Raw genomic sequence first — 24068 nt, 5'->3', positions numbered from 1 at the left:
TCACTCCAGAGTCTGCTTGAGAAAAATGCTACAGTACACTAAACTTAAAACATTTAAAGTGATGTGGCTTCTCTTAGAGCTCAAGTGTGCTAGTAATTTTAATTGTCGTTCCCTCATGTCATTGCTCTCATATAATAATACTATATTTATTGTAATAAATTAAATTAGAACTTGCAATAATTTTATCAAGAACAAAGTCTAAATGATTTCTCCTTCAAATTTGAGAGGCAATTAAATGTATGAAATCCTAATATCAGAAGTTAAGATCTTTTGACATAAATATATCAAGAAAATCCTTCAATCCCTCACATGTCAAATAAGTAAACTAAGGTTAAGAATTCAGTTAAGTAAAAAGATTGGTTAAGAATTTATTTCCTTGGGCTTTTCAAAATAAAATCCCATTATAATTGCATGGAAAATGTTTTCCAATTTATTTTGGCTTCTGGGGACTCTGAAATTTTACAGTTCAGTAGATGTTTCTGTTGGTTTCTTTTTGAAGAAGAGTGGAATTTTAGTTTCTGAAATATAAAGTGGGAGCACTGGATCCTAATTTCAGTGTGTTCATTTATGCGTGTTCCTGAGTCTAAATTTATTTTTTTAAAAAATAAAGGTAATTATCCCTGATCTGCCCATCTGAGAAGATGTTGTATAGGGCAAACATGAAAACATATGTGAAAGGATATGAAAATGTGTAAACTTCTAGATAAGCATGTAACAGATACTTAGGCATTTTTTCTTATAAAATCAGTTTCAACACAGATGACATAAATTATCAAATTACTTTGATTTCATTGAGTTTTATAGCTTCCCCCTCTAGTATAAAAGTGCTGATTACTCATGACATTCATAGGTTGTTTTCATAGCCACAGTATATCAAAAGAAGATTGACTAGAATATAAAACACCCACACTAATAATAGTACCAAACAGACAATTGATTTGACAACAGATTGTTTCTTTCTTCTGATCGTCACATTGGTGTCAGTTTCATTAATTTTATAATGTCTCCTCTAGTGGACAAGAGACTGGAAATGGTTCTTAGAGATATGATCTTACTCCTTCAGATGATTTTATAATTTTGTTTACTAAAATCTTCTTTTATCTTATTAAAGCTTAGGCTCTTGGATTGTGTGAAAAAAATGAGGTTCTTTCAATGGCTATTTTTATATTGACTTAGTAAATCATTTCAATTTTAAATATTGTATGACAATGGCCTCATATTTTTCAATCATAACAATCATAGGAAATAATATATTTGGATATTTTGCATATTTTTATGATAGTATATCTATTACTAATAACTGATACGAAAAATAGATATTTTGTGCTTTTAATAAAGTAATATGAGAAGTAATGACATTCTATAAATTGTCTCATATTATTCTAATAGTTATGCATAATGCTTTAAGACTTGTATAATTTGCTTTCTTACATAGTTTTTAGTTATCTTCAGAAGTATAAATAATCTATTATTAGTTTATAATTCATTGAAATATAGTTAAATCCTCTTTAAATATTTATTTTATTTGTTTGTTTAAACATGTGGACTTTATTTAGGAAAATTATATGATTTTTGTTACTCTTAACAGAGTTGAAGTACACTTTGTGATCTGAGTATAATTGTGCATATTGAATCTCTGGACTTAAATACTTATGGATATTCCAGTATCTCAAAATTAAGTTGAAAGTTTTATTACAGAATAATGTAGTGTTCAATTCTCTTAACAATTAAAAATCACTTCGACAGTCAGTTAAGTAGAAACACGACAAAAATATTTTTAGGTAATTAAATAAAATTTGTCTACTAACCATCAAAAAATAAATTTTAACACAGTTAGTAAACATTTTATTAAGTATAAAGTTGGAGCCTGTTGATCATAAATGTATAAGATTTCACTATAATAAAATATTCAACTTTGCCTTAAATTAAGGAATGTTTTGAAATTCATAAATGGGCTAATTTGTGTCCACTTGAAGAGTTTGTTTCTTTGCTTTTGATGCTATTCTGTAAACAGTGGTTCCCTACATAATTGTAATAGTGTTTTACATTGTCACAACACCAGGCAAAACCCAAGTGCTATTGCAAGTTTTGTAAATCTGTCACTGTCCTCATCCACCTTATCAGATTCTTCTCTTCTTTGTGTATGCACTGGTCTTTTTAAAATCTGTGATGTGTACTGATTGTAGATTTATTCCATACTTTCAAGTGAATGCTAATAATATCTAAGAGTAATGATTTCCCTGAGAAAACTTTATCCATTTGAATATAATGAATGTTCATATTTCTTGGTGTACCAAAGTTATAAAAAAAGACAGAAACAATTTTACATTTAAAATCAATGAAGTAAAACAGAAGATTTAGTTAACACAATTGTATTTAATTATTTGCTTAATATGTATTTTTAAAATAACTTATTTGCATATGTTGACTAAGTCATGCTGTTGACCCTCAATAAATGTTAAATTGTAATAACAATATTATAGATTCCTGTGAATTCTAAACTTTTTGACAATACTTCGTGCTTTGGTTGTTTAATATTTATTGAGCGCCCACAACTGGCCAGGCGCTGGGGAATGGGTGTGAGGGGCATAGCATGGGCTTCGGAGAGAAGATGGTCTATATGAAGGCAATGCATGAAAACGAGGATACTCTCCTTGTTTATGTAGTTTATATATTTTCAAGAGAACCATTAGCAACTCAATTCTCCACTCCACTGCCTCACTTACTCACATAATACATTTTACTTCTTCTTACTCTTATTTTACTTAATATTATGAAAACAATTTATTCTTATATTTTATCTCATTAATGGGAAATTACTTTCTAGTCCCTTCTTTTATAATTCTTTCTTTCCACTCACACTATTCCTTTAATAAGAGACAGATCTAAATCCTACTTATCACAGCAGAATAATACGTACTCAATGGAAGTTCATATTGTTAACATTAATTTCTCATAGAGGTCTGCTTTCTGCCATGCAATATTTGATTCATGTGATTCAGACATTGATAGGATTGCTATTCAACATTAAAGAGAATTTCACCCCAAAAAATGGGCAATGTGTGTCAATTATGTCTGTGAGGGAATAACCAACTTTATGTATCCCTTTGACATTCTAGACAAGATTATATAAAAGAAATCAGAAATGCATTATAATGTTCACCATGCAACACAGCAAGAAAATACTTTTTATGAGTTTAAGATTATTGAGCTGCTAATTTCATTTTTTATCTATTAATATTTACCTTCACTCCTGCTATTATGCTGAAGCCGTAGTAGGTTGTATCTCTTTTTCCCTTAAGAATCTTTAATAGAAAGTATATTACAAGCTGCTACATTATAAAGCTGAGCGGTCAGAGCAAAGATTGTTTCCTGAGAAATTTTGTTTCCTTTTTATTTATTTTCTTCTTTTATTTACAGATTAGCTTTCCACTACAGGCCTATTTATGAAAAGACAAATGAATTGGTTTTCACTATCTTAAATAAAGTTCCTTATCATCAATTGCTTTTCCAGTTCCTGGACCAAATTACTGAAATTTAAGTTTCATACTCTAAAATTAAATCACAGAAATAGTCTGAAACCATCAGCCCTATGTAAAAATGCATTGTTACTGTATTCTCATTGTAAATTAAATTACACATTTCAGGTCAAGTAATTTTAGTAATGAAAATGAACACTTTATCAATATTCTACACAACATTTACCTGCATCTTTGTGACTATTATTGTCCCAATTTTTATAGACCAGTGATATATTACAAGCTAGTTGTAAAGCAATGCTTTAAGAGTCAAAATTTAACTCAGATCTTGGAATGTCAAAGTAGTAGTTAAAAAGTTTTTCATCATTATGACCTGAAAAGTCTGGGTTTTACTTCACTTGATTTTTATACAGAAAAAAAAGGAAAAATTATTTCCCAGACAGAGAATCTGCATTCTCATTTCAAGCCTTTACATTGCATTCCATGGTCAAAAATTCTTAACTTGGAGTTAGCACTTACAACTTTGGTCTTCAAAGAAGAAATAATTGATGATAGCCAGTGGCAATTATAAAATGTTAACCTGCTTGAACAATAGAGCACAGAGCTATCTCGAAATAAAACTTTGGGCTTAGTTTAGCTCTATCAATCATTTGTTCTGTGACTGGGCTACTTATTTGCCTTGCACTGCCTTTTTTAAATAAGCAAATATTATTGTATTAAGCTATCTCTAAAGGACCTTCCATCTCTAATATTGTTCAATTCTCACTTGTAAGACATGTTTTCCATGCTCAAGACATTTCCACATTGCCCCCAATGCTGAAGAACAAGCTGTCTTCTGATTGCAAGTACAATCAATCAACAGGAAAGTCCAATTTAGATTATAAAATGAAAATACCTTAAAATATTATTTAAATCTACTAAATGGAATGATAATATTTAAAGTTTTGCTGATATGTTACATTACACTTAAATTTCAAAAATATCTCAGGAATAAGGCATGCTATTGGGTACCAAATTAAATGACATAAAATGCTTTAAGTAAGGTTGTAAGCATGCGAATTAGTAATAATGGCACACAGGATATAGAAAGTATGCCCTTGATACACACAGAAAAAAACTATAAAAAATGGAACAGAAGAACTTAATGTCTCTGGAGATAAGATAATGTAGATAACAACTGTGTGTGACTGGTGGTTTCTGATTATTTTTGCAACATGGCAATAATGACTTTGTACTGTCAGTTCTTCAGTACGTACTATATTCTCTTAGCAAAATTTTGCAAATTCATTGGTACAATGGCAGGAAAAAGTTTGGCTTTAGGATCTTTAAATCCTTATCACTGGAAGCATATACATTTAAATTCCTTAGAGGGTAACACAAGTTCCTTTTGCTACCAAGCCTCAGTGTGACTTTCCAGCCAAGGTTCACTGTTTCTACCCCACGTTCTCCATTCAAGAATCCACATGAACTTTCACACTCCATGGTATTCTTATGCTTTTTTTATGTTTGAAATGCCTTTCTAATTCTTCTTTCATTCCAAATTTTATCAGTTTTTGAATCCATCACAAATGCCAGTGTTTCTGTGAAGTCTTCTTTCATTTTCTCAGGTCGAGTTTGCCAGGCTTTCTGCTATGCACCCAGAGTTCTGAGCCCTCTATCATCGTATTTAATCTGTCTATGTGGTTGCATCACAACACAGTTCGAACTCCACACAATCTTCCTTATTTTTCCAGCTCTCAGTAGAAAAGAGACACTCAACAAATATCTATTAAATATAATATGGTTTATCTTTTAAAACACAAACTTGTGTCCTCCTTTTATAATATCATTTTCAAGAGAAAGGATTCTAGGGGTCCTGGACTTCTTTATCCACAGTAGAGACACTCTGTCACTCTGGTAAGCACAACACAAAGAACAGTTTCTGGTTTGTTGAAATGGCATCGGCTTTTATTTTACTCCAACCAAACCCTTTTTGAGAGTCTTGGACCTCAATTTTCTTTCTGTGTACATATCCATCACAAAGATTACAATACAGTTAGTGTGGAAATTTTTAAGAAATTTAATAAAAATCTAAAATATAAAAAATCAAATTCAACAATACATAAAACGAATTATACGTATTCCAGATATGCAAGTCTAGTTTGACATTTGAAAAGTGTTTAAGTAATCAATAACATCAACAGGCTAAAGAAGAAAAAAACACATGACCCTATGAATAGTAATGGTAAAAGCATTTGAGAACATCTAACACCCATTGATGGTTAAAAACTCTCAGCAAACTAGGAATAGACAGAAAATTCTTAAACTTGGAAAATAATTTTTACAGAAATCCTACAGCTAACATTCTATTTAATGGTGCGAAGTTAAAACCTCTCCTGCTGAGGTCAGGAACACGGCAAGGATGTTTGCTTTCACACCCCTTCATCAACATCATACTGAAAGTTTTAGCGAATGCAACAATATAAGAAAAGGAAATAAATGGTGTACAAGTTGGGAAAAAAATAAAGCTGTATTTGTTCAAATATGACTTATTTATGTAGAAAATTCCAAAAACTTCCTGGAACTAATCACAGAATATAACAAGGTTTCAGGGCACAAAGTTAATATGCAAAAGTCAGTTACTCTCTTATATCAGTAATGGAAAATTTGAATGAACAAGATTAAAAACACAACGATCACTTATATTGGCACAAAAACATAAACACTTAGGTATATTTTTTAAATTATGTATAAGACCTGTTGGAGGGAAACCACGTAAAAAAAAATAAACAGAAACTAAATAAATTGAGAGATACTCCATATTCATCGATAGAATGACTTAGTATTGTCAAGCTGCCAATTCTTCCTAAATTGAGCTACAGATTTAACACAATTCCAAAAACAATTCTAGCAAGTTATCTTGTGGCTATTGACAAACTAATTCTAAAGTTTATATGAAAAGGCGAAAGACCCAGAAGAGCCAACACAGCATTGGAAAATAAGAATTAAGTGGCAAACTGACACTACTGAACTTCACAACTTACTGTAAAAATACAGTAATCAGGACAGTATGATATTAGTGAAAGAACAGACAAATAAATCAATGAAAGAGAATAGAGAACTCAGAAATGCACTCACAAAAATATAATCAGCTGATCTTTGACAAGGGAGAAAAAACAATTTACTGGAGAAAGGGTAGACTTTTGAACAAATGGGTGTTGCGACAACTGGACATCCATAAACAAAAAGAAAAAAGAAAACAATAAACCCTAAAAAATAGTCTTTACATCCTCCACAAGAAAATTAACTCAAAGTGGATCATAGACCTAAATGTAAAACATAAAACTATAAAATTCCTGGGAAATAACATAGAAGATTTAGTTGTCCTTGGGTTTGACAATGACATTTTAAATAAAACACAAAAGACAAAGTCCATGAAAGAAAAAAATTATAAGTTGGGCTTATAAGATATAAAGATGGGAATAAGCATATGAAAAGATGTTCAACATAACATGTCATTAGATTAAAACAATGAGATACCACTACACACCTATTAGAATAGCTAAAATCCAAAACACTGACAATACAAAATGCTGGGGAGGAAGTAGAGCAACAGAAACTCTCATTCTTTGCTTGTGGAAATGCAAAAAGACAATTTGGCAGCTTCTTAGAAAACTAACCTTACTCTCACGATGCAGTCCAGCAATTATGCTCCTTGGTATTTATCCAAATAAGCTGAAAGCTTATGTATATGCAAAAACCTGCACACTAATGTTTATATCAGCTTTATTCGTATTTCCTAAAACTAGGAAGCAACCAAGATGTCCTTCAGTAGGTGAACAGATAAATAAATTCTGGTACATTAATATAATGAGATTTTTATTCAGTGTGAAAAATACATGAGCTGTCAAGCCATAAAAATACATAGAAAAACCTTAAATTATATTTCTAAGTGAAATATGCCAATGTGAAGAGTCAACATGTTGTATAATTACAACTGTATGACATTCTGGAAAAGGCAAAACTATGGAGAAAGTTAAAAACTCAGTGGTTACTAGGGTTTGGGGAGAAGAGAAGGGTGAATAGGTGGAGCATAGAGAATTTTTAGGGTAATGAAATTATTCTGAATGAAACTACAATGGCAGATGCGTGTCATACTTTTGTCAAAATCTATAAGATGTATAAAACTAAGAGTGAACCCTAATGTAAACTATGGACTTTGGTTGATAAAGATGTATCAATATTGCTTCTTGGATGGTAATAAATGTACCACACTCTTGAGGGATACTGATAGTGATGGAGCCTGAGTGTGCTTGAAGAGGGTGTATTAGTTTGGGCTGCTATAACAAACTGCCATAGACTGGGTGGCTTACAAACAACAAAACTTTATTTCTCACAGATCTGGAGGCTGGAAGCCTAAAATCAGGCTGCTAGAATGGTGATGTGCTGTGACAGCCGTCTTCTGGATTGCAAACTGCTGTCTTTTTGTATCCTGACATGCAGAAAGAGGGCAAGAGAGCTCTCTGGGGTTCCTTTTATTTTTCTAAGACCACTAATTTGATTAATGAGGGTTCCATGCTGATGACCTAATTATCTGCCAGAGGTGCCATACCATAACATTGGGAGTAGGATTTCAACATATGAATTTTGAAGGGACACGTTCAGTCTGTTACAGAAAGAATGTACAGGAACTCTGCACTTTCTGATTAGTTTTGCTGTAATCATAAATCTACTCTAAAAATTAAGGTCTATTAATTTTTTTTAAATTATTATACTTTAAGTTTTAGGGTACATGCGCACAATGTGCAGGTTAGTTACATATGTATACATGTGCCTTGGTGGTGTGCTGCACCACTAACTCGAGTGCATGGAAATCTCGAAGAATTAGTCCAGTTCACTAAGTTAATTTTGAAGTATATTTTGAAATTTTATACCATGAGTAGCAGAAAGATATATTAAAAGCCTCCTTTATTTTGATTATATTAATAATTATTCAGTTAACATTTTTTCTTATATTCAATTATATTTCTTCAATTTTTCAATATATATCATCATAAATTAAGTTTCAATTTGAACAGTTACACTATAATGATAATGATTCTTGAGATCCCACATAAATGTGTTTTAGGACAGGATTTCCATTTTAAAAAGTTCAAAAGACAATATAGAATATAATAACATTGTTATAGAAATAAAGAATGTATTATATCTTAAATGAATGGATGATCAGAGGTTATTATAAAAAATAAATGGGCATAAATGTGTAATATATGTGTGTGAGATTACTGAACTTTGGAAAGTCACTCAAAATTTCTTAGATAACAAAAAAATAAAATGTGAGGTAAACATTAGATTTAAATATACGTAATTTTCTTTTTTGTCCAGGAAAACTATCAGATATTGGCCATTTCATTTTACTTGACACTTTTGCCACACAAAGATTACAAATTGGAAAATGGCTAATCGTGAAAGATGTTTATAATGATGATCAGGTTACTGTGTAAAGATTTGACAATAAGTTTCCTGATAAAATGTGATCAGCACAAAATTTGGCAAACTTATTAACTCATTCAACAGATAGTTGTGGAATTTCAAGTATGTGTTAGGCTACCTAGTCCCTGCTTCAGACATATGATTTGCAAGGCTGTGGCAGGCTGGCAGTTATGAAGAACACTGATGTTATTTGGTGATTCGGATAGGCACCCTGTTCACTTTTAGGAACAATTTGTGGTGATATCTACTTTATAATCCAGGATGCTCCCAGAGGCATAGTGTAGAAATTTAACCCTAACTTTGTCATCTCATAACCTGGGTTCAAATTTTCCATTCCAATTTACTAGCTGTAACCTTGGGCAAGTTACTTATCTCTTAGCTTCAGATATCACATCTATAAAATTATGGATAATACCTACCTCTTTGGAGACAGGTGAGAAGTTAAAGCGATCTTATGTTAAAAAATGCCTAACTACACAAAATAATGCTTTATCATTATACGTGGATACAGGAATTTCCTTGAGCCCTGCCCTCAAGGAAATTACAGTATTGTAATAAAGTTATTATCTTAATTTAAACATGGAAGCTTTGACATCTTAAATTGATGGGACTACACTAGAAAAATTTCATGACTAATAAAATTTTCTTTGAAAGAGTATTCTTTAGTGGTTCAGTAGCCAACCCTGTCCCTAAGATATCCTAGTTCATCTCATCTCCCCAACATTAAAATAGAAGTTAATAGAATGCATATCTAATTTCTTATCAAATAAAGGAGGGCTAATTTTATGTTTTTATATCTTTAAATATTGCTGATCTTTCTGAAAGAGCTAGACAGAGATGAACTAAAGTGCACCCTACTAATTTTGATTAGTAGTCAGATTATTAAGGCGCATAAGGATAAGAATATCAAAGTGTGTATATATGAATACTCCAATGCTTGCAGCCGAGCCACACAGCCTCAAAACCAAGTAATTATGAAATTGAACCAGAATTTAGTCAAAGGAAAAGGTTATTTAGATTGTTTCAAGAGAAGCCCCTCAGCTAAGGTAATTTGAAGAACTATACTACTATAAGGAAGAGCTTATCAAAAAGACTAGAATACTGACACTACTGCATAAGGCTGTTATTTCGCATTCTTATGCCTTTGTATATGTCACTGTTTTAACATGCCGATACAGCCCAGCTTGTCTAGAATATACAAGTGTAATTGAAGGAAGCTCTTCAAAGAAGTATTTACAAAGTGTTATATAGTATTTTCTAGTTGATGCTTTTGGAATTCACTTATTCTCCATCCCCTAAATATGTTAAATATATAACTAAAATCTGAGAGAATAGTCTAATTTCCCTTATTTACAATTTCTTGAGGAATATCTTCCCACAGTCTTCACGTACTGACAACATTGTTCAGATGTCATTCAAGAAAATTTTATATTATGCTTTTTAATTGGGTTGTCCAGTTAGAGATAGAGGATTACATAGGTTGCAAAATTTTATTCTTTTTAAGTAAAACATAAAGACTATGAAATAAATAAAATGAAAGTCCCAAGTTTAAAAAGATAGCAATGTATAGATATAATTCAGCTGGAAATGCTGTAAAGATTTTAAAACACATATTCAGGAAAAAAATGTAAAATGTTAAAAAACTATATTTAGTTCTTTAGCCCATAGAATAAAGAACAGTTAAATGTATCATTATGACAAAGAGAAAGTTAAAGACGGTGTCCTGACCAAGTTATATTTAATTACAAAGTTAATGAACAGTGTCTACAGTAAAATTAGTCTGTTATATCTTTCAGAAGAATTCAAATTTACTGTTACATAAAGCATCAATATATTATTATTTCCTTCATGATAATTATAAACACAATATTTTAAATCATTTAGGCAACTTGAAAATTCTGTCTCTGTATTTACTTATAAATTTTATATGTTGGAGTTTGTAGTAGATTGAAAATATTATAAAATATCTTTTCTAAAATATCCTGGATTATCAAAATTGCATTCGAATTAAAATAAAACAAAGAGACTTTCATGTAAAGGATTCACATATTAACTATTAAAACAATTATGCAACTAATCACTATTAAATAACTTTAGGAACAGTGCAGTATCATATTAGGAAGCAACCACAAAATGTTATGAGACAATTTTATTTTCTTTTTTGATGCTGTGTGATGATGTACATTATAAGTTACACTCTGGGAAATTATCAGATATTGTTGCAGTTTCAGATAAAGCTCCCCAGGTGGTTCTTTACAATTATTCTTTCCAACAGAAGAAAAGTCCAAAAAGTTTGGTATGTTGGTATTATTCATTATGTTCGTGAAAAAATATCTCAGATCAGCAAGCATCTTATAACTACAAAAGAGAAAGAGAGAGAGAGTTTTTGAAGTTATATTTCTGAGCACTTCAGTAGAGCAAGCTTGGTAAGAAAGATTAGGAATTTTGAATTTGGTTCTTTATAGAACCAAGGGATCTTAACTGCCTGATAATTTTGTTAGAATCCTTTACACTTTCCAATTTCACTTTCTTTTTTTGTTCTAGCTACGTTCGATGTTGACACCAAGCCAGAACGCTCCAACAAAATATTTTTATTAACATTCTCATTAAATGTCACTAATGATAAAACTGAATTTATACTTGATCATTCAGAGCAATGAATAATAAATAATAGGCAGATCAATGGTATTAATAATTACTGCTGTTTCGTTTAAACAGATGAATACTTGTAGTTTGGATTCAAAATGTTTATGCTTGTGTCAGGAAAGAACTCTAGGGCTGATATCCTCTGTTATAAGACTTTCCACTATTTCAGTCTTTTGTCTTGTCTTTTTCGTGAGCCTCTTTTTTCAAAGAATTTTTGTGGAAGGAAAAGGAAACACTATTGCCATATATACCTTTTATATTCTACAATACAATTAAAAGTAAAAGCTCTTTGTTATTTATTTTTGGTTAAATATACTCAGGCCCATAACTTAAACTGGAAAATTCCTGGATGCATTTCTATCGAGTATTATTTTCAAAATGAATAGTTTTTATCTCAGATTATTTAAAACTCGACTTCTATAGCTATTTTGATCATAATCTGTATTTTAAATTTTTAAAGGTCTGGCAATAGCACATCAAAATGTATAAAGTTAAGGCCATCACTACCAATATATAAATGATATATCAATACAGACAAATTATATGAGATTGGATTTGAAACATGCCGGTAAAAAGAACAGCTGAGAACACTAGTCTTAGTGTGTGGGTGTGTTTTCACCGGTCACATATTATTAAGAAAATAATTGTTCACTTTCTGGTTTATTTTGCTTTTATATAATTGGTTTACTTAATAAGTCAAGTCAGTCTGTGTGAACAAAGCAAATAAGATTAATTTGAGGCCTTTAAAAAAACAAGTTACTAGTCATATTGATAGTTTTCATTTATAAGGAATACTGTAGGTTGCTTTGCAGCACCTGTAAATGATCTGCACTTCACCTGTTTTTTCCAACTCCTTGCTGGATGTTTCCTTTTTGGGCGTCCTGTTGACATGAAACACAATACTTTCAAAACAGAAATAATGTCTTCCTCCAAAGACCTCTCCTTTTCACATTTTATATCTCAGGTGAGGGGAAATTATCCTACTGTAAGCCAAGTAAGAACTCTAAGAACCATTCTCAGCTTAAAAAACAAAAACAAAAACAAAAACACCTAATACATGGCCGGGCATGGTGGCTCACGCCTGTAATCCCAGCACTTTGGGAGACCGAGTTCAGCAGATCACTTGAGGTCAGGAGGTCGAGACCAGCCTGGCTAGTATGGTGAAAACCTGTCTCTACTAAAAATACAAAAGTTAGCCGGGCATGCTGGTGGGTGCCTGTAATCCCAGCTACTTGGGAGGCTGAGGCAGGAGAATCACTTGAACCTGGGATTTCAGTGAGCCGAGATTGCGCCACTGCACTCCAGCCTGGCAACAAAGCAAAACCAAAAAAACAAAAACAAAAACAAAAACAAAAACCCTAATACATCTACTTACAGTTATGCAATTAAAATGGCATTTCCTGGCCAATGAAATTCCACCCAATTTATAAGCCTAAACCTAAATGGCGTACTCTCAGTGAAAACCTTCCCCAATTTTAAAATTAGAATTAATAAATTCTTTCCCTATTATCTATATAACTTTACTGGAGTACTTTTCACAGGGTCGAATATTTTGCTGTTTGTTGATTAACTACCTTTTCACAACTATTTCTACATACAGGCCATTTCAAAACTTAGTGGTGTAAAACAACAGCTGATTTCATGTTGTTCATCATTTAGTAGGTCAGGACGTCAGAAGGATACAGTAGGCTGTTTTCACTTGATTATCTCATGTGATTGCAGTCAGATGTCTGGCTGGGCTGCAGTCATGTAAAATCACTGATTCCTGGATGTGAAGGTTGGCTCTCTCAGAGGGCTGGCAGTTGATACTAGCTGTTGGCTGGGAGCTCAGCTGGGGCTGTTAGTTGGACTGCCTAGATGTAGCCTCTCCAGCATGGTGGTGTTAATTAGATTACTCACATGGCAGCTGCATTTCCCAAAGCAGGTGTCACTAGATTAGCAGGTGAATACCTCATGACCTTTTTTGATTTAGCCTTGGAAGTCACACAGCATCACCTCCACTTCTGTTGGTTGTAAATGGCCTACGGAGGAAAACTGATAGATCTGCCCTGTCCAGGCCTCCTATTCTCTCTCTGTTTCTCTAAAATGTGTCTTTCTTTCCATTTCATGTTTGCGGGTCTAATTTCTTTCCCTCATCAAGTTCTGCCTCAGTACTGCATACTTTCTTACATCCTTCACTGAGCCCATTATGCAACTACTGGAGCCAGTACTTATGTGCTTGAGAGCATAGATATAGTGGTTCAAATCCAAGGTCTCCTATTTAAAGATCTTGGAAAGTTATTTAATCAATTTATGTGAAAAGTAGAAATAATAACAGAACCTATATACTTCATGGAGTTGTGAGCACTGAATGAGAAAATGGTAGAGAATATTGCCTGACACGTAGTAAGTAGACAATGTTAGCTATCTTTCTTATCATATCTTTCTTCTTGAAAGCCCATGTTTGTTTACATGTACCTTTTTTTGTATATATGGCATAGTCTGTACTTGTGATAGAAATTCATGGGCTTATTTTCTATTGTTTACATATTTAGTCCAATGTCTTATAGACAACATATGCCTGGAGACATTTGTATTGTGAATATCAACTCAGACGCCCTGTGATCTTTAAGCCTCAGTATACAAAACACATGAAGAGACTTGCATTTTTTTTCTCTCTTATTCCTTGTAACTTTTTCTTCCCATGATCTCTCTTGCAGAAATTAGAAAAGAAAAATCTGGGAAGACTTCTTCAATTCTGAAAGATAAAGGTAACAGAGTTAATTTAATATAATATTACAAATTTATTAGGAAATATATATTATTGAGAATATAGTACATTAGCAGCATCCCCTTTGCAAATATGTAAACCAGAACTGCAGAGGTCACACACATATTTTTAAAAACTTGTATTTATTTGTTTGTCTCTAAAATTATTTCTTCTCATTATTACCAAGAAAGTGCTCTGATTACAATTCCCAAAAAAAAAAGAAAGAAAAATGAAAAAAGGTTTTTTTTAATGAAAAAGATAAAAAATAGAGAAGTAAAGAATATTAAGAAGCACTTGTCCCCAAATTCTCTGATTCTCTCCTTTCTATTCCTAAAATATATATTTAGTGCATAATATATCCCAATCACTTGGTAAACATTGGAGATGATGATGACAACAAAAATGGCAAAGCTACAAATAGGAAGTAATATTTGGTAATTAGAACTCTGCATTTTGATATTTTCAAGTGCTCTGAGGCATATTCTGCCTGCGTTAGTCTTGTCACACTCTATATTGCTATGAAAAAGCATGAAATTCTTAATTAAATTTTGTAACTTCCATCTCCTGAATGGACTAACTGCTTTTCCTCTTTGCTTATGTAAATATTTAAACTGATCCTAAGAATAATGTCCACATACAGCATCAAGCCTTCTCTACCTATTTCAGCCTTCAATGAGTCCCCTCTCTTCTGAATTAACACACTTGTAATATTTATAATTTATTCTGTAGTACGTATATATGTGTTATATATATGTACTATAACATATAATTTATTATATAAGTGTGTGTAATATATGTATATATAATAAATTAACTAAAATTCATCTATTTAAATCTCAAGGTCTGATATTATTCACCTTAATTTTTTGTGTGGACTGATCAGTGCTATATTCAATAATTATTTATCCTGCATCTAATATGATGTAATTAATTCAGATACTCACTAGACACGAAGGATGCAAAAAAAGCATAGACTATAATCTCTGAGAAGTTACAGTATTAATAACATAATTAAAATTATAACAATCATAAAGGAGGTATACAGGATGCTATGAGAGGGTGTAATAGGAGATTTTGATCAATTTTGTGTGACCAGGAAGTTTTTTCCTGGAGAAATAATATGAAATGTAAATGAGAAGGTGAAGAGTTTGCCTTTAAAGGTGTGGTAATTGTTTGGAGGAAGTCCAAAAGCGGTGCATCTACTCTTTGCCAGGCACCTTGATACCTACTTTACGTATTTGTTTCAGCAAAATGTGCTAGCTACCTCTATTTTTGTGAACAAGGAATGTGAGGTCTAGCAATATAAGTTACTCAGTGTCACACTGTGGGTAATAGGGAAAGGTAAGAGTCAAAGTTATCTCTGCCCTACTTTAAATTCCATTTTTTCATTTTAACACAGACACTGCTTTTGTCTTAGAATAGGGATCTTATATTTGTATTCACAAAAGCACTTTTGCTTTGAGTGTAGACCTTATAAAAACAAAAAAAAATCTATTTGGCATAGATACATTGGACATACACTATGAAAAATAGTCTAAGTTCTTTTGGTATTGGGGTAACTACACTTAATTCTCACAGATGGGCTTAATCTATTTTTCTTTAGTGATTACCTGTATTTTGCAACAGTTCCATTCCCAGCCTCCACTCTCATGTAATATGAAAGTCAATAAAAACAGCATCCTTGATTTTGTGAAAATCAAAATTGTCATGAAAACATACTATCAGGAAAAGATATACATACATAATTTGCAGTTCACAATTTGTAAAATCTAAATATTTTCTTCTTCCATTGTCATATGGAAGACATTTGGGGACATTAATGTCTTTATTTTAGTCTGCACTTATATCACAGGAACACTTGAACCACATGTTATTGTTCGCTATGAAAGCAGCTCAAAAGAAAGGTTGGGGCTTAACTCCAAAGCTACACTTTGGGCAATGATAATTATCAAAACTTTTAACTATTACTTAAAATCTTCACATGTGCCAAAGCTTAAACTAGTTGGAGGAATAATTGTTAAAATCTGTCCTGGAAAACATTATCTGGAGGAAATAAATCCACACTGACCACTTCATTAAGTAGGCTTTTGTAATTTCTAATATTGTTGCAATTGTATATTTTACATCATCCTAAATCAATAATCACATGCTGCAAACCTTATATATGTAATTTTCCAGTGATTGAAAATTTTAGAGAAAATAGTAGATAATTTTACAATTGACATTCCTTACTGAAAAGTTTTTGCTCAATGTAAAATTATCTACTATTTTCTCTAAAATTTCAATCACTAGAAAAATATATATATAAAGGTTTGCAGCATATGATTATTGATTTAGGATGATATAAATATATCTACTTTTTAATTCAAACTGCATTAATGCCCCCAGAATGCCTTTATTATATATAAGTCGAATACTGTTTTAGAAGAATTTCATTTTTTCTGAATATAATTTATCATTACTAAGTATCAAAGACAAAATTTTAATATTACCTATAAGATTTTAGGGACTTCAAAAGCCTCTGCGGTGTTGTTGTTTTTGGAGAGTCTCTTTGAAGCCTGCTGCTAAGCTGTGGCAGAATCAGAATGCAGCAATTTCACTTGCTAAAAATTCACTTATTTTATTAGCGTTGTATTTTGTCAGTTACTTCTATTAAACCACTAAGAGATTACCTACATTTGCCTGTTACTCATACATTCCACCTGCATGTGTACATCCAAATTCATTTTAAAATGATGCTTCAAGTTTAAAACCAGCATTATTACAAGGAAATCATTTGGAGCCACATTTATCAGAGTTGTGATAACCATGAGTCACTGGGGCATTCAGAGATACATTATTAGGTTTTTGCCTTTAAGTAAGGACATATAGAGTTCTAGGGATGACCGTTGCAAAGAAAAAAAAAATCAGGAGAATGATATGTCTTGCTAACTTTTGTTGCTGGTTCAGTTATTGACTTTCCTGGACCAATGGACTCACTTAAGCCTTTTCAACACACCCACAGGGACATAGTCCTGCTTTTGAGGTCTTGACCACCCAGAAAACAGAAAATCCTGTTAGTGACCCATGATATTGGTTATCTTCCTTGTGGCATTCAACCCTATCCCAGATAACTTGTTTCTAACTCCTGGTCTGACATATCTGAGTATGGAAGATTCACCTACGGACTGAGAAACAGCAAACTGAATCCGAAGAGGCAACACAGTAGTTAAGTAATTTCTCCTCCTCTGAGAACAAAATAATAGCACTTTTAGGTTTCTCTGTTATTGGAGTAATGCAATTGGACATCAAAATTATTGACTAGTTTTGCACCCCATGTCTGTGTATGTTTGGATATAATGGCAGAGGAATCTTGACAGAACTGATCTTCTTTTACTGATGCTCAGGACCTGCAACTTATGATCCCCCAACTTCCATTTGTCCTCAACATGTTTTTCTTGGCCATTTCCAATCAACAATTCAAAGCTAGAATTAAGGGTGGGGTAAGTTGTCTGAAGACTTCGAAACTCCTCCCCAACCATGCTGTACTTCATCACGGATACTAACCCAGTTCCTCGTTACTGCCTTTGTCTCTGGGGGTAGTGTAAGGCAGTGGCAAATCTGAAACCATTTTCCTATCCCTTAGGGATTATTTTTCCATAACAATGTTCGTGCCTCAATAATTTTGACAGAGTTCCACTTTATATCCCAGCACCATTAAACACTTTATAGGCCCTGATAATCAAGAACCATAAATCATCCTATAGACTCTTGGACAAACACAAAGAAACTACTATATTTTAAAAAACGTTTTCCAATATTCTGCTTTTGACAAACAAGATAGATAAGCTGAAAAGTGGCTTAAGAGTTGGCTCAAACCACTGATGTATCTCTCCTTCCTAATGCAGAAGTGCAGGGTTTCCATGTAATACTTTCTTCACTTTTTTGTCAGATTTAATATCCTCCTCACTTCCTTGGGTAGTTAGAGATTCCTCAGAGAAGTCTGTGGACTTCCTAAACTGGGACAAAAGCCCCTGAGGACAAAGTGGATGCTGAGAATAAATGATCTGTAGGAAAGTCAGTGCAAGTGATGACTCAGCCTAGGAACCGAAGGCATCTTTCCAGTAGCAAACTTGGAAATAGAAATCACTTTTATTTTCTGAGATCATTCTCCAAAGCTTACGGTATTGGGTTTACAATCTTTGAATGTCCTATAAAAGTGTATCTGTTATTCCACCCTTTCCTTCTCTCTCCACTAAAATCAATGTAGTTCTGTGGGATCTCATTCTAGGTCCTGTATTTTATAAATACTAAACCCTCACACAAACATACACACCCATTTAGATCAACATGCTGAATCCTGAATTCTGAGACTCGAAGCATTGCACTCTCCTGCCCCACTGGGAGTCTGTTTCCACCACCACTCCTCATTTCACAACACATTAATCCTTTTGGCTTAGCCAGGAAGTGCAAGAGCAGTAAATTACCCCCATCAGCTTGAAAAACAGTTAATGAAGCTTTCCAGTGTGTTTGTTCAATTCATGACTCTTGATTTCATCTTCATATGCTGAAGTACGGAAAAAATAGCCCTATTTATACACAACACCATAAATAGCAACATGGGCATTTATTTGTCACCAAAGACATTAAAAAAACTTCTACATGCTTATGGATATCTAAAGCTACAGCTTACCCGACAAGAAAATTTTGCTTTGAAAGATGCAGTTCTTTTAATAAAACCTCAAAATCAATTCTTAATACATCCAAAACTATCTGGACTCAGTTAATTCTAAGTGATTACTAGAGTGGCATCTCCATTTACAAGCACCACCATCATAGTCTCTGTATTTTCACCCAAATAATATGGTGCGAATAGAAAAAGGGGCTGAAAGGATAGATCTCTTTCTTTCCCTTATAATTGCATTAAAAGTCATTTTCATCCATAAAATCTATATTGAGCATTAATGTTGCAGAGGAAGCATAAAATGTGTTTATGTTTTATTTTTTATTAGGCTGTTGAATATAATGATGTTAAAGACATTGACCATATATGTGTCTGGAGCCCATGATATGGTCTGAATCACACTGAAGATGTGTTTGGAAGGTGGTAGAATAAGTAAAGTTTTATTTGAGTTACTTCAACCAAGGCCTTCATTTTGAAGACTTTAAAAGTTTATAGGTAAAATTGTCTCCTAGCTGAAATTGTCTCTCAAATTTTATTTTAGTCTCATTCTCAAGTTTGAGTCTGAAGACTAAAACACCGCTACATACATGATATGTGCAGGATTTTCTATTTGGTTGTTTATTTTTTTGACAAAATGTGGGCTAAAAGAAATAAACTGGCTTTGTGCTGATTAAACAGTTTTGGAAGACTTCTGCATGCTGAAGTCATGTGATTTTTAAAAATTACACATAAATAAGGTCCTATCCATCCAAATACTCATTCTCTTAAACAAGTAGATTATAACTTGTTGAACAACTTATGTTTGTGCCAAGGAAAAATGATCAGTTTATGGCTTATTGTATTCTATACTGTTGGTTCTTTGTCCCTATATGAGTAAAACCATTTTTAAAGTGTGTTATAAAGTTTCCACTTACTTTCAGCTTACTGATACTTTCAGCTTACTGACTTCATTTATAGGTATCTGAAAATCTCTTTGTCTTGGCTTCAAATAAATGTCCGATGTTTCTTTTCAGAACCTATTAAAGGGAAAGAAGAGAAAGTTCCAGCTTCGCTAAAGGAAAAAGGTAATATTATACAATGAAATGTGAAGCCACATTGATCTGCCTTTTGCATATTCAGTTATTTGCAACAAAGTAATGAATCATTTCATTTTCAGGCTCTCAAAACCATAGCCTTCATATGTTTTTAAGCAAAAGAAAAAAGATTTATATTCCATCATTAAATTCTAAATTGTACTATGAAACAAAAAAGGAAAGTGTAGCTGCATCAGAAATAATGTAAAAATTTTAAAAAGTCTTATGCTATTCTGATTCCATGGGTCTGTAGTGAAATGGAGGAATCTACATTTTATAAATATCCAAAGAGCGAATCTTAGGAATAGCCATGGAAACCAAAGATTTAAGATAAAATGAAATAGTAAAAATTTCTCAGTGAAATCTTTTGATTCTGTAAGTTCATATATAATAGAATCCTAAACATATTGTATAGCTAAGAGGAACTTAGAAACTGTAGTCCAATCCTCTTGTCTTACAGACAAATGAAGCCCAAATAGTCAAGACCTTTTTCAAAGTTACAGTTTGTAGTGGAGACAGCATTAGAACTTCAATCTCCTAAATCAAGCACTGTTCTTTTTCTAATGTGCTGTGTTGCATCTCTAGCCTTTCCATTGTGATAGGCTTGAAGTAAGGTGGATTCTGATATGCCATACATCAAATTATGTCCCCTAAAACACAAATAAACTTGCCAAATTCAACGTAAAACATAAAATTTCTAACTAATCCAAGTATATTCTGTGGACATGGCATTGTGCTCAGAGTTGTCTAATATTTCCTGGTGTCAAAGTAAATATTAAAAATTTTCCATTGTGCCCATATTAATGAGTCACTGAAATTATAAAAACCAAGTAATGTACTTACTATTGTGAATGTTAGAAGAAGAGCCTGTTTCCCTGTAAAATATTGACCACACTTAGTACAGGGACTTAGCTGTACAACTTTCATCTTACTGGGATTTTTTTATTGATAAGAGAAGGATTTCTGGTGAGCTTACATAAGCATGGATTGGGGTTGGAAGTGGTATGGGGATCAGCGGGAGAGGAAAGCTGACAGAAAGATCAGTAAGAGGAATGAAGGATGCATGGAGAGCCCCCATTAGTGAGTGTAGCAATGTATAAAACTATAGCCTTAAGTCATACTTTCCTAATTTTGCAACTAATGTTAAAATAAACATAATTGTTATTTAATGAAATGTAAGAACACAACATGATTTTTTTTCTCAGCCCAATATGTATCTAATTAAAAAAAATTAAAGCAACATAGCTTCAAACCTATTAAGGAACTTATGCCTTCTTTTAGAAATGTGTTATTATAACTAAAACTTTCTTTTCATCAGCTTTTATGATAGAGTTACTTTATTGCTGCACACTATTTTGTTATTTTGACATGATATGTAAATTAGTATATTTTGCCTTGCAAGAGGATTCATATATGTTATGTTAAATGTCCAACAGGCAGATAAATCGTACTACATTTTAGTATTCAAAGTTTAAATTAATTGAGAAAGGTAAGAAAAATATCCTGGACTTACCAAAACATTAATTCATCTTAAATAAATTCTAGGTTTCTTTAACATGATCTTACTGTTGGTTGACTTGGATATAACAATGTAAGTTGAAATGGTTAGATACCATTAAGTAATTTAATCACACAATGATGCTATATTTCTTTTGCCAATATAAGGTGGAAATATTTTTAAAAGGTGCAGACAGGAATATTATATATATCAATATTTTTATTTTAAAAGTTTAGTTTTTGTTTATTTTAGTCTCTGATGTCTGGAAATATATTCTCAAAGAATCTTCTTCTACTCTTCCAAGTATCTTCTTTCCATAATCCCATACCAGGTGGTTGGATCGTTAGAGATATTAGTGATGGGGACAGGGGCAACATATATCATGTTGAAGAAGATGCATTAGCTAAATCCTCAGTTTTACTTCATTGTACCATTTTCTTCCTAATTTTTAGTAAGGGCTATGACTAGACAGTGATTTGTACAAAAAGACAATTAAATGTAATAACCAGAATAATTATTTTAAATCCCATTTTATTATTATTATTATTTTAGAAATTCAGCCCTTAAATTACTGTCAGGATTTTAATTGTCATTTTTATTTTTCCCACTTAGAGTGACAGTGATGTCTCCTAGAAATTTGCCAGAATATTAATGGTGCTTTACAATTGTATGCGTTGAAATTCTTCTTCTTTTTTGTTCCAAACAACCAGCCAAAATTCAGACCTGTGATGCTGAATGTGAATGACAACTCCTGGAGATTTTATCAGCAAAGTGTAATCATATCATGCAAAGTGACTTTAACTTTCACCTGTAGGAGGTGTTGTCTCATTAGGCTTTCTTTCATTAAAGGGGATCACCACCATCTCACACATATTGGAACAGTCACATCTCAAATAAATCTTTAGTAACAGGAATTAACTTTAAAAGAAAATTTTCTAGGTTAAAGTTTTAACACTTCTTTCAGTAATTAGAGAGCTCCTTAAAAGGTTTCATTAAAGGAGCATCAGACATAATATGGCAATATCATACACAATTAAATGAGAAATTAATCTGTTATGTGTTAATCTTATAATACTTAAATAGCCACAGCATATTCTTCTTTGAGTAAAGGTAGAACCGTGTTCTAATCTATTCTCTTAAATCTGGTTATGCACTAAACTCTCCTATTGAATTAAAATAAAAATGTCGTTCAGGACTCATGACCAAAGATTCTGATTCAGTAATCATGTAGTGGAGACAAGGACTCTGGCTTTTTAACTCTCGTTTTCCAGGAAAATGGAAGTGCATTTTCAAGATTTGAAGGCTCTTCTCATCTTCATTCCTTAAAACGAAAGATAAATTATAGATGGATAAATTTTAAAAGCCGTAACCATATGCAATCAAGAGGGAAACATTTAATTGGTTGAAAAACAGAGTGAAAACAAGGTAGTAAGCCAAAAAGAAGCTGCGGGGGTGCTGGGCTCTGGATCCTTAAACAGAATTTGCTGACCAGGATCACATAAGGCAATAATGTTCATTGGAATAAGCAGGGATTTTACACAAGTCTCAATGCAATTAACCAGATACTGAAGTGGAACCCCCATTCAAGAAAAGAAGGTGAAAAACAGTTGCCGTAAATAGTTCTCTGGTGCTACAGTTAATAGGAAAGTGCAGACCCAGAAAAGTGGAGAAAATAAACTCAGCCCCTCATCTAGGACCTGAAGCAAGTCATGTATTGAAATAGAGACTTGTTCAGGAATATCCCTACTAACAATGAGGCAAGTTTTGGTGCCATCAAAGTGTACTTGGGACTAGAGGCCCAGTGAAAGATTGGTGTGAGAGGAAGGAATCACACAATCGCAATTCATAGGAAAAAAAGAAACAAAAACGGCAACAACCACAATAATACAGTTCTCAGGCTGAAATATAACCTGAAATTCCAAATCATATGAAAAAAATTAATAATAAGATAGGTTTTCAGGTGGTGCTGGTGTTGGTTGGGGGTATGGGGTCATTTGGGGCGGCCTCTGCCATCTTCAGTACACGGTTCCAAGTTCTGCCTATGCATTGGCATTGCAGCCAGCACAAAGGAGGAGGAAGTGTGAGGGCGTGCGTGCCAGGTGGCATGCATCAGTCCCATCCCCTTGCCACCAGGGAAGATTTAGGTTCCTGATACATTTAACTGCAGAGGATTCTGGGTGAGAGAAGGAATGAAGAACAAGTTGTGTTGGCTAGTCAGGATTTTCTGCCATTACATGCCTTTCTATATGTTTGAAGATTATTATAACAGTATGGAGAAAATGTGGAAAATATGGAGTGATTTAGACTAGGTTGATAATATGGTTTATGGGAGAGATACAAGCATTTTAAAATGATTTTGACTAAACAAAACAACGCAAAAATCAATGTGCATGAATATGTGTAATATGATCACATATATGCATTTATATAGCATTACAAATTATACATATGTACTTACGTTTAAATATTAAATATAAAACACACTAAA

At 32.7% G+C, this 24068-nt stretch overlaps 1 protein-coding gene and 2 long non-coding RNA genes across 50 annotated transcripts in view; 1 reads left to right on the top strand and 2 right to left on the bottom strand.

Moving 5' to 3' along the window:
• TRDN (triadin) overlaps positions 1–24068 on the top strand; it is a 419844-nt gene that overhangs the window by 283679 nt on the left and 112097 nt on the right. For all 48 annotated transcript variants that reach the window (XM_031012505.2, XM_055391701.2, XM_055391743.2 and 45 more), the window contains 2 exons: positions 14297–14347; positions 20023–20073. In XM_031012505.2, coding sequence (XP_030868365.2) covers positions 14297–14347; positions 20023–20073 — 102 coding nt within the window. The remainder of the gene's footprint in view (positions 1–14296; positions 14348–20022; positions 20074–24068) is intronic.
• On the bottom strand, positions 11086–12483 carry LOC129534492 (uncharacterized). The gene is made up of 2 exons (XR_008681099.1): positions 12435–12483; positions 11086–11309 (listed from the first exon to the last, which is right to left on the bottom strand). It is a non-coding gene; the product is annotated as an uncharacterized lncRNA (long non-coding RNA).
• LOC109027396 (uncharacterized) overlaps positions 14205–24068 on the bottom strand; it is a 28506-nt gene continuing 18642 nt past the window's right edge. The window contains exons 2-5 of the long non-coding RNA XR_002006596.3: positions 19924–20025; positions 16839–16915; positions 15957–16026; positions 14205–14334 (exon numbers count right to left, since the gene is read on the bottom strand). This is a non-coding gene — a long non-coding RNA (uncharacterized lncRNA). The remainder of the gene's footprint in view (positions 14335–15956; positions 16027–16838; positions 16916–19923; positions 20026–24068) is intronic.

Source organism: Gorilla gorilla, chromosome 5 (genome assembly GCF_029281585.2).
Source record: "Gorilla gorilla gorilla isolate KB3781 chromosome 5, NHGRI_mGorGor1-v2.1_pri, whole genome shotgun sequence".
Classification (NCBI taxonomy): Eukaryota; Metazoa; Chordata; class Mammalia; order Primates; family Hominidae; genus Gorilla; species Gorilla gorilla.
Note: the sequence above shows the minus strand (reverse complement) of the source record. Positions and strands in the feature narration are given on the sequence as shown.